General features: G+C 46.2%; 2 protein-coding genes across 4 annotated transcripts in view; one reads left to right on the forward strand and one right to left on the reverse strand.

Moving 5' to 3' along the window:
* Positions 1-6,864, forward strand: part of LOC118284596 (endoplasmic reticulum metallopeptidase 1) — a 19,151-nt gene extending 12,287 nt beyond the window's left edge. For both annotated transcript variants that reach the window (XM_035607428.2, XM_035607429.2), the window contains exons 10-15: positions 443-633; positions 747-899; positions 1,630-1,832; positions 1,950-2,065; positions 2,256-2,419; positions 3,186-6,864. In XM_035607428.2, coding sequence (XP_035463321.1) covers positions 443-633; positions 747-899; positions 1,630-1,832; positions 1,950-2,065; positions 2,256-2,419; positions 3,186-3,362 — 1,004 coding nt within the window. In that variant the 3' untranslated portion in view covers positions 3,363-6,864. The remainder of the gene's footprint in view (positions 1-442; positions 634-746; positions 900-1,629; positions 1,833-1,949; positions 2,066-2,255; positions 2,420-3,185) is intronic.
* Positions 6,865-6,964: 100 nt separating this feature from the next.
* The window catches only part of ric1 (RIC1 homolog, RAB6A GEF complex partner 1), a 30,637-nt gene continuing 24,184 nt past the window's right edge, over positions 6,965-13,417 (reverse strand). For both annotated transcript variants that reach the window (XM_035607425.2, XM_035607424.2), the window contains exons 19-27: positions 12,974-13,381; positions 12,552-12,863; positions 12,241-12,399; positions 11,698-11,834; positions 11,300-11,580; positions 10,767-10,979; positions 10,473-10,650; positions 10,180-10,368; positions 6,965-9,894 (exon numbers count right to left, since the gene is read on the reverse strand). In XM_035607425.2, the coding sequence (XP_035463318.1) occupies positions 9,576-9,894; positions 10,180-10,368; positions 10,473-10,650; positions 10,767-10,979; positions 11,300-11,580; positions 11,698-11,834; positions 12,241-12,399; positions 12,552-12,863; positions 12,974-13,381 (2,196 nt within the window). In that variant the 3' untranslated portion in view covers positions 6,965-9,575. The remainder of the gene's footprint in view (positions 9,895-10,179; positions 10,369-10,472; positions 10,651-10,766; positions 10,980-11,299; positions 11,581-11,697; positions 11,835-12,240; positions 12,400-12,551; positions 12,864-12,973; positions 13,382-13,417) is intronic.

Here is a 13,417-nt window from a genome sequence, read left to right on the forward strand (position 1 = left end):
GGCTTACATTAACATTTTGTAATTTTGTTCTTTAACTCTGCTAGACATTAAACCACAGGCAGCAGGATTCTTTTTCTAATCATATGTAAAAGTGATGTGAAAATTGTATAAGATGATCTCAGCCTTAATGGCAAATTAAGTTTTGAAATTCATCTGTGAGAGATCAGAAAACACTTTTCCTTCAACATGTCATCACTGCATCATTTTAGGGTTAGGGGTAACTGTTCTCCAGCTGTGACGTCATGCTTCCTCTCATGCACGAGGTTCCAAATATCTTCTGAATAAAACCGTAAACATTTGTGCAGAAGACACAGACTGAGTGACAACAGAAAGACGATAAGTTAACGATGGATTAGAGAGGGATTCTCAAAGCTGCTTCAGAGCCAGAAGATCACAAGCAGGATACGCTAACCTCCCCATATATTTTTGTTCTTTTCTGCAGGAGCTTCAGTGAAGTACAGCGTGCTCTACCTGCTGGGCCTGGCGTTGCCATATGTCCACTTCATGTTCCTTATCTGGGTGGTGTTTGAGATTTTCACCCCAATCATGGGTCGCAGTGGCACAGAAATCCCCCCCGAGGTGGTGCTGGCCTCCCTTGTCACCCTCGCCACCATCTTCCTCTCCTCTTTCTTTGTGAGTATTCTCACACGATGTACAACAATGATTGAATTTGATGCAAAGTTAGCATCTCACTGTTGTAAATTGTCCTCCCCCTCTAACATGCAGTATTTTCTCGTCTGCCTCAGCTTCATTTCATTTACTTGGTACGGAGCACTAAGTGGATCCTGGCCAGTCTCGCCTCAGTCTTCATCGTCGTGTTCCTGTTGATGTCCTGTGGCTTCTTCTTCCCGTATTCAGGCAGTCCAGACAGCCCCCGGCCCAAACGAGTCTTTCTGCAGGTTCAGAACCACAGCTTCCACAGACACACACACACACACACACACACACACACACACACACACACACTCACAGAAGCACAAATATGTGAAAACCTATGTACATTGACATTTTCCTCTCTGAAAGGTCCATCTGGATAATAAAGCTTCTGTAAATCTAACTATTGAATTATTTCAATAATTGTGTGTAAAAAAAAAAGCCTCCTTTCGAATGAAGAAAAAAAATTTGACTGAAAGAAAAATTAAAGAGCACAGAGAGAGCTCAGACGTCAAACAATGGCAGAACAATCCCTTTTGCAATGGTGAAGAATCCTGGATCCAGATCCGCATCGCCCGTTACCATGGCAGAGACCTATCTGTGATTCTTCTAAAGCTTTCTGAGTAATCCTGCTAACAATCAAACAGACAAACCAAACCAATCCCACAAGTAACAATTATATTATAATAATAAACACTGAAATCTAATGGGAGAACAGCTAATGCGTTCTCTAGATGGGAACATGTGAAACAGATCGTTCCGTTGCATCTTTTTTGTAATCGAGACAATTCACACACTACATATCTGCACATGTTTTTGTAATCGCAAGCAAAAGTACACCAATGTGACTCGTCCACCTGCTCGTATAAAGCACAGAGAGCAAAGTTATTCCAGCTGGAAGATAAAAATATCCCAGTAAAGCAGCTGTAGAGGGTTGATCAAAAAACATTTTGATCCCCCTCCCCCTCTCCGCAGCACACGACGAGGACGTTCCACAACCTGCAGGGCCAGGTGGAGAGCCGGGACTCGGGACTCTGGATAAACAGTTTTGATTACACGGGCATACAGCACATCACGCCCCACATCCCCGAGATCAACGACAGCATCCGCACCCGCTGTCGAGAGGACCGGCCCTTCTGTGGTTACCCCTGGTTCCTGCCGGTGAAGTTCCTCAGCAAGTCAGTAACAAAGCTTTTGTTTTTTCTTTTTATATTAATTCAATGATATTGTCTTCATGTCTAGACTTTGCATTCTTTGTATCCATGCTCACCTGGAGTATTCTGGCGTATTTGCAGGAAGAACTGGTACCTCCCCGCCCCAGAAGTGTCTCCCAGCTCTCCGCTGGAGTTTAGCCTCGTGTCCAGAGAGGAGACCAGCTGGGGGACGGTCAAGATGACCTTCAGGGCCAAAGGTCAGGAGCTCTTCATGTTACCACCACAGGCTGAGAAGCTAGAAGAGACTCAGTCTGCTGTAGAAAAGTGTGGCGCCATTTTGAAAGAAAAGTCAATTGGTCATCACCTGGCCAATCTGGATGTGTATGTGTGCAACTGTGCACGTCGACTTCACGTGTTTGTCACTATGTCCCGTATGGTCCCGTGCAGGTCCCAGCCACATGTCTCTGTATCTGATGCCTCACCGAGGAGCGAGCCTCTCCACCTGGTCCTTTGGCGACGGGACTCCTCAGTTTGACCTGAGCGGAGAATATTTCATCTTCTACTCTCACGGCCTTGACGCCCCAACATGGACCTTTTGGTTTGAAATACAGGTACTCATGTTCCGGTAAAAGGGGATGTCTGCACTTCTTTTTCTCTGTTGCGTTTTGTTTTTCCACTGCTTTTTTGTTCATGGGGAGTGGAGGCGAATCCTGGAAAAGAATCAGTGTTTCTCTATAGCTGCTTTCAGTCCAGACATTTTCTTGAACTTTTCGGGTTTATTTGTGTGAACACAAATGTCCACACATGTTGTTCCGGACATTTTCCTGCCAGACCCCTTTTCATGAAATTGTCCCCCAAAAAAAGATACAAAATAATTATAATCAAGACTTTCAATCAATGTAGTATATTCAAAGTATCTCTCATTAATATTGCAGATTTGTTATAACTTGTGTACTTACAAAAATAGTGAGACATTTTGGGAAACAAGCACTTTCTGTTAGCGTGTAAATTAGCTGCTCTGGGATGCCGATTTCTTCTCGTTAGAAAACTGACGAAATACATTTTTTTTAAAAAAATGTAATTCCTGCAAAAGACATGAATGTTAACAACAACTTGACTGGTTGAATTTCTGCAGGGGATTCGCTCCTGCAAGGACAACGTTGGATTGTGTTTGAATGTCATGTGAAACCCTTTAAACTCCCGTCGGGGAGATTTAAATTGAAATGCATTAAAGGGGCTGCCCCGTCCCCCTGGCTACTTCTTACACATTGAAATGAACCCTGTGACTCTTTAAAGACTCTGTGAAATCCATTACTATAAGCCAACACGCAACATACCTGTGCCCGTGCCAACATTCTTTCCTTTTTCCTCCGTCAGCCTCCGAGGGATCCGGACCCGTCGGGCCCCGAGGGGATGATCTCCGTCGCCATCTCCTCCCACTATTTCTTCGGGGAGGACCAGCGGACTGCTCAGCTGGAGGAAATCCTCCACAGGTTCCCCACGTGGGCTTTCCCCTCATTCTGGGTCAGCACCTATGACATGTACCGATACTGAGGGACTTGCACATCGCCGCGGAGGCTGACACTGACGAGAGCCGAGGGGGCCGCGGGGGCCCCAGAGGCAGAGACAAGGCGATATCGAGCAACAGCACTGGGGGGAACCGGCCCTGCTGCCTTTTTCACTCTGACACAAACACACAAACCTTAACACACACACACACACACACACACACACACACACACACACACACACACACACACACACACACACTCACACTCCCTCCCAGTCTGCCTGAGAGACCCCACATCACTGTGTCAGTGAGGCCTCGTAGCTAACCGAGCAGGAGGATGTGCCGAGACACGCCGGAGGTAAGCTGAGCAGAGAGCTCACAGACCAACACAAGCCTTGTGCTCACTACTCAGCTAGTGAAACTAAAAGGGGTTAAGATTTTCTTCTTCTTTGATTTTTAAAACTCAATTTGTCGTGCCTTTGCCTCCTCACTCTCCCTCTTGCCCACTGCCTCTTCACATCTTCCTCCCTCATGCTAACACACTTTCCAAAATGAATCACGTCGCAAGGTTTCCTCCGCTGCTCACGTCTTAATCGGCAAACTACTCGTCGGACCAGATGCCTCTCTGGCTTCCTCTGCAGACAAAATAACACAATCACACCACAATCTGCACTGCACTGTGGCCGAGTGACAGACTGACGGATCTGTTCAGGGAGGAAAGGTGAAGACCTGGTTTTATTTGAACCCTTCCTCTGACTCTAACTGGAAACTTTGACACTTTGAAATTCACTTATCGTCGCCGCCCTCTCGCTGGGATACGTGAAAACACTTTCTGTATCGGTTTAATCAAACTGTGAATTGCTCCTCCTCCTCACTAATGACCACTAATTTGCAGCAAGTCGTACCCGTTTTTGTTTTAACGGGGTTCGACGAGGATGCTGCTTTTCACTGTCAGGGAGCCTGGCGTGCCTGTGGGCCGGATTCTAAATGTCAAGGTTTGTCAAAGTTTTTAAGATTCGATGAGATCAGAACTCACAAGGAAACACGGAAACACACACACACACACACACACACACACACACACACACACACACACACACACACACACACACACACACACACACACACACACACACACACACACACACACACACACACACACACGGACTTGTCGCTGCGAGAAATGTCTGGTTTGTGTCAACCTTCTCAAAATGGAGGATTTTCTGCTTATTTCTCTTGAAAGTTAGTTTTTGCCGAAATCTATTGAAAAAATGTACAATTATGTTTTGGTGCTTCTGAAGACGGCTTGTTGTGTCCACAAATTCCTTTGGTGTTTTCCTAAATTTGCTTCTAATCTCAAGTGGAGCTGCATCTTTATTGTCAATAATTCGCATATCACAGCTACAATCCAGTTAGTATGAACAGTTTTAACACGTGTCCACACAGTAAATCTCATCGGACATGTAACAGTCAGTGTAACCACTGCATCAAATACTTAATGTCCGACACCAAGATAGGAGTTATTAATGGACTGGTTTGAATGTTGTTAGAAATATGATGGTCGAACGTTAGAGAGATTAAAGTTTATAGGTGGACTGCCTCTATCTAACGCAAAGTGGAGATTAATAGATTCATCCTCAGTGTTTCGCTGAAATCTGCTAAAACTCTCACACACACACACACATACACACACACACATACACGCGCACACAAAGTCAAACAGCTGCTTGTTGTTTGTCCGGACGTTTTCACATCAGGTCATTAAAAACCTGGGAGATTATATTTGCACTCGGGAGATGAACTGAGAGAAAGTCATCTTCTTCAGTCCACCTCGTGTTACGCCCCCCGGTGACGTGGCCTTGCGAGTTACACAGAATAAGAGATCCGACGTGATGGAGACCTCAAGGTTTTGCTTACAAAGACAAAAAACATCGTCGTGGTCTTTAAAGCTATCAAGTTCCGCACTGTACTGCACTTCTACGCTAACTGGTGCCGGTTGGGAAGTTGAAATCAATAGCAGTCGGCAGTTTGTGAACAGATCATCAGAGGACGCTCTTTCTTTCACGCATCTTCTGTAAAACGTGATTAGAGATTTAGAGTCACTGCGTTGGAGTCCACATTAGGGAAACAAGGGGGTTTGAGAGTTAATTTTCGAACTTGGAAACATCAGTCGACCGAAACGATCTGATCACAAGGTGCTGCCCCGTCCTGCTGCTGTGATCGGCATCATCCACCTCACCCTCTGAGGTCCGGGGGCGCTTTTTTATTTTGACTTAGATGAATGGTCAATCAGTGAGCAGAGCGGTTGACGAAGCAGGAAGTGATGCGTGCGACATGTTGGACTGTAAAGTCGGCCTCTTAGCTTTTGTCCTTAGATTTAACATCCAGCGAGGAGGCGCCTGCAAATAACAAACCTCATATCAGAGAAAAGTCTTCAAAGCTGAATTAAGCCACGTATTTTACAAAGGACCTCCAGCTAACACACACACCCACACTGCTCTGTGTGTGTGTCTGCACGTCTGGCTGTGCAGCGCAGTCAATATTCTGCAGCAGATATGCAGCGTGTCTGCGGGAGAAAAAGCTTTATTAACAAATGTAAATGAATATTTTTCTAAAAAAAAATAATTTGTTTAGTGTTGTTGTCGTTTGAGTTTTGTCAGTGGGTGAAAAGACTTGAAACAGACGCAACCAGAGTTACTGATCATTTCAAGTCACTGCAGAAATGTGACAATTTAACTTTTTTTTCTTTACACCTATAACACTGAACAGTGGATGAATTACAAAGTGAGAACACAGGAGCGAGTGTAGGACGGAGCGGGGAGACGTTCGACGCAAAAGGCTGTGAAATGGCTCATCCTACGCCGTCGGTGCTCTCACGGCTACTGCACACCGAGCACCGCTGCAGGGCCGAACTTGAGAAGAAAAAAAAACTTTGGGGGATGAAGTGAATTTAAATCTTTGCAGAAAAACAGAATCCCAAGTTTTATAATATAATTCAGTTTGAAACAAGCACCGCACAGTGCGTTATTTAGGTATTTGTTTTCTCCCTTGACCAACTTGTGATGAAAATGAAGCTACGTCCAAATGTCCATATCAGCTCGAGAAAGTTCGACAGGAATCTATTCCAACATATCTATTTAAACGTCTTAATGCCTTTTGTTGAATTTTTTTTTTTATATATATATATTTTGTTTTATTACCAGTTTCCCCCCACAACATCTTGATTTGTCACTCGTTCCTGTTTCTCTAAAATAATTTTTTTCTAAAATTTAAATTAAGGCTATTTTTTATAACATGACTGATTTTTTTGTGATTTGAGACACTTCAAAATAAGTTTCTCCTTTTAAACTGCTGTTTTGCTTTAAAAAAAAAAAAATGCATTTGTGTCCGTTAGTTAGAATCGATTGTTGTGACTTTGGGGCTCGACCCGGTTCACAGGGTATCCATCTGTTGAATGGTTGGGATGATTTTATATTTTATGCAAAAAAAAAAGCTTGAATTATACTAACAATTGTACAGCAAATAAAAAAAACGCTTGTTACATCAGTGTTGGTTTGTCTGTTATGTCTGTTAACAACACGTCCATTTCATGGGACGCACACAACCAAACACCTGGTCGGTTTTAATCACAATGAGGCTGCGAAAGCATTTTTAAAAATAATTTATTGATCTTTATGTACAAGAAGGAGAAGAAAAAAAAAATGAAGTAGAAAACCAAACACGAGTAGAAAAAGGCAAATGTACAAGAGAGAATCTTTACACTGCATTGAGGATATCTGCTGAATCCTGCCGAAGAAACGAGTCAGGACACAGGCAACACTTTTAAAACTGTACACGGGGCAGAGGGAGGGAGAGGGAGGGGGCACTGTCCACGTTGGAGCGAACGTGACCCACGTACCTCGAGACACACCTGACTGAGCCGCCCTCGCCCGCAGAGAGGGGAAACCATAAAAGATCTGGAACACTGATGTCCGGTCAAAATTATCTCATGTGACGTCAGCGTTAGTGTCTGAGCATTGATGGCTATGTTTCTAATGAGAGAGAGAGAGAGGGTGTGTGTGTGTGTGTGTGTGTGTGTGTGTGTGTGTGTGTGTGTGTGTGTGTGTGTGTGTGTGTGTGTGTGTGTGTGTGTGTGTGTGTGTGTGTGTGTGTGTGTGTGTGTGTGTGTGTGTGTGTGTGTGTGTGTGTGTGTGTGTGTGTGTGTGTGTGTTCCCTCTGCATGACGACTCGAGCACTCAATCGAAGCGACCACTTTAAAAAAAACAGAAGGCCTCTGGACGTGAAAAGTCTTTGGTTCATCAAGTCACCGTTTTCAAGTCAAGTAAAGCTTTACAGCGGAGCAGCGAGGTGGAGCTGTAGAGCGGAGACGGATTTCACGCTGCCGTGACAACAGCACATCAGCAAAGTCACTTTTGCCCTTTTTTTTCTAATTCAATTCAATAAAAAGAGAAACCTACTGAAGAAATCTTAACTTTCAACAGATGTCACACCCAACTCATCTTTGTACTCACTGACAAGAGTAAAAATGTGTGTACAGGTATGATTTGGTAAACGGGAAAAGTAAAAGCAAATATATGAGGGAAAAATAAAACAGAAGTAGGGACAACAAAAAATGAAGCGGAGTAACATTTCAATTCATCGCACAACATAATACTGACGTTTAACTGTGATAAACCTTTTGGTGCTTATGGTTCGAGAGCCAATACGTGACTTTGATTAACTAGGAGGGTAAAAGTCATCAGTAATTAAAAAAACACCACAAGCACATCTCCAGGTATCAGTTCAGCAATGATCATTCCGCTATAATGCCAATAAATAATGGTAATAATGACAACTAATACGATTAAAATCAATTCCATGTCGATCAGTCGTCAATACAATGTGGTCACATGCGTTCAGAAGTCCACACAGGAGCACGCAGAGGCGTGTGAACTGGTGGTCGTTGTCTATGCACGATGGACTAAATGAAATGTTGAGCCCTGATCAGATGACGAAGGTTGAATAAAATTATCACATAACCACGGCGAGGCAATGAGGAACGTCAAGTTCATCCTAGGTTTTCAGAACAAACTGACGTATCCCTATTAAAGCCTCCGACGAGGGAATTATATTGTGCTCTTGCCGCAAAAGGTTTAGGTTACAAATCAAGTGGAATGGTTTGAATATTACGCAATCTTCAGCTGATGATCTGCCTCGAGAGGAAGAACGTTTTGAACCTCTCAAGACTAAGATTCAAACCCAAATCTCTGTTTAATAGCTGGATAAAGTATTGTATGATTTGGTTTTTATAGCATCCGTTCAACCCCAAAAACCTTCATCTCTCTACAGCTTTAAATCTGCTCAGCTCAGGCGGCTGATTCTGCCGTCACACCTGCCTGGACATCAGCAAGGTCAGGGGCGTGAAAAACACATGAGCGCAGGTACTGATGATCAGTGGTAAAACGCAAATGACATAGAATTCATAACCGTGAGCAAATTTTTTTTTTCATGATTAGACTCGTGGGAGGGGACGAGGGTGAAGTTGATAGAAAAATAATGTTATCCTGTACACTTGTTACATTATTGAAAAATATCTTTTTTTTTAAGTCAAATGAGGTATGAAAGCGCGCGCACGCACGCACACACACACACACACACACACACACACACACCAGTGCGTATTGAAAAAACGCTTTGTGACGAGAGCTTTTGTTCTACATGATGCTGAGCAACGTAGCGTGAGGCTGCGATCAAAACACTTGGGTTTGTTTGTCTTTGAGCGGAATTCTTGCGTTGTTTGATTTAACTGAAGGAAACAATGGAGCTTTTTGTCGGGACAGTGAAGAAAAAAAAAATCAAAGTCTCCAATTGCACTTGAATTAAAGAAAAATTACACAAAAAAACCTGGTGTCCTCCTGCACTGGTCTAAAGCTTCCACACACACAGGTGATCTGTTTTTTTTTCTAGCAGAACATTTTGATGAAGTGAGGCCTTTTGGACGGGAGTCGGACTCCATGTCCGGTTGTGCTGTGACGTCTCCCTGTCAGTCGGGGTACTTTGCTCTCTGGTCGCTCAGTATCCACAGGGCTCTCGTCGACGCAAAGCACAAATCTGAAGAGTGGATAATACTGACTGTAAGGACTTGGGGGAAGTACTTTCACACGCACGCAAGCACACGTAAATATAATCTATTTCCAGTCAGCCCATGCTTCCTCCTCTTTTTCCCTCCGGGGGGGCTCCAGTTCACAGGTTAGAGTCCAAGAGGAGGCCCCCTCGGTTCAGGACAAGGTGCAATCGTACGTTCCCTCCTCGTCCCCCTGCTCCTCCGTCTGCTCGGGGGGACAGTCGTCGGAAGGCGGGCGAGAAAACCCCCCTGCGGGTTCTAGGGGGGGCAGGGCGAGGCCCAGCGGAGCCGCCGCCCCTCTGCTGTCCTCGGGTCGGGGCCCAGCGACGGCGCTCCCCGGACCTTCGGGGCCGCCGAGCTTGGAGCTCTGGCCGGTCGGCTGGAAGGCCTCTGGCTGCACCTGCTCAGACGCCGAGTCCATCAGCTGCTGCAGCTGCGGCTGGATCAGGTTGAGGAACGGTTTGTATCCCAGGCTGGAGAGAGAGGAGAGTCGGCGGAGAGGAAAAGGTTAGCATACATACACAACTTTTTTCCATATTCACAAGGAAGAAAAGGGGTTTGTGAGGTCACAGTTAGCTTGACCTTTGAGCACCAAAAATCGAATCAGTTTAATCTTGAGTCCAACTGAACATTTGTACCACATTTGAAAAATTTCCTCCGAGGGACGGACTGGAAACCAGAAAGCATAATGCTGTCGTCGGATAAAGAAATGGACAGGAGCGACAAACACACATCTGGACAGGAGCTGTTCTACCCACCAGTCAGTGGAGGCCCATGTGTCTACAGCCAATAAGCCGCTCCGGACACTCTTCACAGTTTCCTGAGGAACCTCTGGGCTGTCCAGGAAGCAGATCACCTGCTTGATCACGTTCGTGTCCCGCAAGATCAGTCCGAGCACCACGCACCACTCCAGACAGCCGGCCTCCATGAACACGTGGAGCAGGTACCTGAGGGACGCAGGAGAGGCAAAGGCGTTCAGAGTTACCAGGCTTTTGGTTTTTCCGCGTTGAAATAAGGCCGGATGATAAAAACGAGATGGCGGCTGACTCACCTGAGCTGCACCTGTGACTTGTGCGGGCCCTTGTTGGCCAGCTCCATGGAGATGTGCTCCAGCTCGGCCTGGCTCAGGCTCAGAGTGGACGAGTTCTCGTCCACCATCATCCAATCGCCGTCCACCACCGAGCTGGTCTCCGTCAGGTCCGTGGCCGAGCCGATGCTGTACTCCTCCACTAGAGGGAGACGAGCATGGAAAGAAGAAGGTAAAAAGAAAATTGAACCTAATCACCATTTTATTTTACAAGAGCGTCCATGAATGGACATGAATGACCTGTTCTGATCTTATTACCTTTGTTGGTGAGTAGTGACAGGAAGGCATCGTGCGTCTGAGGCGAGTGCTGGTTGGAGTGAGCGGACGATGCCGTGTCCATGTCTTTGCCCTCCTGCTCCAGCCCGTCCAGCCAGGTGTGGTTGGAGGGAGCGGCCTGAGGGGGCGCTGTGTCCATGTCGCTGTTCAACAGGCTGTCGGCCGACTGCGACTTCAACAGCCGTGAGCTCAGCACTTAAAGAACAAAAAAAACCACACACAAAATCAAACCCTCGAAAAATTGAGATTGGCACTGAGTCAAAGGTTAATTTATGATCTGGGGCTGCAGAGACGTCATGGTCTAATATTAATGTGCTTATTGATGCACATTATTCAAAAATTTTAAGGATTGAAGGATCAATTTCTTTTGACTTCATAATCACTGTGTTGCATCAGCTACAGTCTAACTTCAATGTTTCAGGGACGTATGATGTGGAAAACCAGCAGCACATGGTTATATGGTTTGGTCAGTTTCCTTGAGACCCCCTGTGTGTTGCCTGGATCCTGTCCCTCACCTGCGCGACACCGTCCGTTCTTCAGGGGCGAACTGAGGCTTCCCACGGGGATGACGGGGAACGGCCAGAGGAAGTCCTTGTGGAGCCTCTTCAGCGCCGAGACAAAATCGTCGACGTGGGCCACGCGGTTCCGCTCGCGGCACAGCCAGCCGATGAGCTCGAAGCCCAGCTGCGCCGAGAAGCAGCCCAGGTCGCGGAGGCGTACCTGCTCCAGGAGGTGGCGGGCATGGCGCCAGAGCATCATGTCGATGTACATGTTTTCTGCGCACTCCGCGTCCCGACTGTCAGAGGGAGAAGGAGGGACAGCAATGAAAATGTGGAAACGTTCAGTTAAAACACCAAAACAGAGTAGTCAATCACAATCTCCATTGAGTGTGTGTGTGTGTGTGTGTCCATACCCTTTAGCAGAGGGTCCAGTGGGCATACTGAAGGTCTTCTGCAGGTTGAACTTTCCTGTAGCGATGGCGTCTGCCGACTGAGACAAACTAATGCTGCGATTTCTGAAGAACTCAAAACCTCCAGTTGAGCTGGGTTCCTATAGGAGAGACACACATCATCAGGTTTAATTTTATCCGTAGCAATATTATAGTTCATAGTAAAAATGTTTGTGGATACAAACCAAGATGTACCATGCTTCTTGCTCAAAACAAAATAAGTTGACAGCCAAAAGTTAAAAAATGGCAGTAAACTAGATTGCAGAAAAAGCCCTAAACATATCTCAATGTTTCTTCCCTTTCAGTGTGGATAGATGAAAACATTTAAATAAGATTTTTTAGATTTTGCCTGGACGTGGATTAAGTTGCAAAATCCAGCAAAGGATTCTTGGGATTACGGCTCTGAACATTTCATTTTTTTCAGAATGTGGGGACAGATTTATATAGCTAGATTCAAAGATCAGAAAAGGATAAAAACTTGTCTTGTGATGATTTGAACTTGCTCACCTGAGTGGTGGGTGTTGGGGGCGGAGTCTCCATCTCCCCTGAGCCAATGGCTTTGAGGAATCGGATCATGTGCCGGCACAAGTCCCACTTGCCCTGTTCCAACGCCGTGTTGAAGAGGAGTGTGGCGTGCTGCCTGCTCACTGCTGGAACCTCCATGTTCTTAAAAAAAGAAAGGAACAGAAGAAGAGACAGACTTTACATTAAAAATTCAGGTGAATGGTGATTTTTATTTGTTTTCGGACAATGAATAAGACTTGGTTTTATTTCTGTCCTAAGCTGAAAACGTTTGATCATCTCAGCCGTATCTCTACCTGCAGTATAATCAGATAAGACGCCGCCGTGTCTAGGTCTTGGGCCATGAGACACTCCTCAAACAGATCTTTGGGGTTTCCCACGGCGGCAAACAGGTAGTTCCACAGCGCGTACTCCGTCTTCCTGGCACAGTGGACTATGGTCTGAAGGAAGAGGGGGAACTCTGTGATGAACTTGGCCACGGTGGGCAGAAGAGGGTCGGGGATGGGCTCCCGAGACGTGGCCTCTTCTTCCAGGACCACGTGTACCATCAGCTCCATGACGTGAGGGAAGTAGGGGAGGGAGGCACATGACTGAGCCAGCATCAAAGCCTGTGGGGACAAGGAACATGGACTAAGTTTATGTGCAGACTGGGGATGAGTTACATATTTGAGTTTTTCTCCTCAAAATAGCCAAGATGATTATGTGAGGCTCCACGTACCTGTTCACCCAGGTTGCGAACCAGCAGCTGCCTGAGGATGTGGTGGAGGTAGATCTGGGAGGTCCTCTCGACGGTGCAGTAAGGGAACAGCGCCTCCAGTGGCTCTGTGGAGCCCTGCAGCCCGTCGTAGAGCACACTCTCGTTGGTAGCCCCCAGCACCAGGGCGTCCTCGAACAGCACAGCCAGAGGGTAGATGTTGATGTGGAAGGGCAGCATGATGCGCCTGGAGAGAAAGGAGTGGGGCTTGCGGTGGTCCCGGGGGAACAACGGCAGCCACACTTTCATGCCCGCTTCACCACACGACAACCACAGGGCTTCCAGCAGGTGTCGCTTCTTCCTGTTGGTGCGACAGGTGGTCCACACGTTCTCCACACACTGGGCCAACACCACAGGGGGACAAAATGGTAGCTGGAGAAGAAAACAAACAAACAAAGAAAACTGTTA

The sequence above is a fragment of the Scophthalmus maximus genome, chromosome 20 (assembly GCF_022379125.1).
Source record: "Scophthalmus maximus strain ysfricsl-2021 chromosome 20, ASM2237912v1, whole genome shotgun sequence".
Taxonomy (NCBI): domain Eukaryota; kingdom Metazoa; phylum Chordata; class Actinopteri; order Pleuronectiformes; family Scophthalmidae; genus Scophthalmus; species Scophthalmus maximus.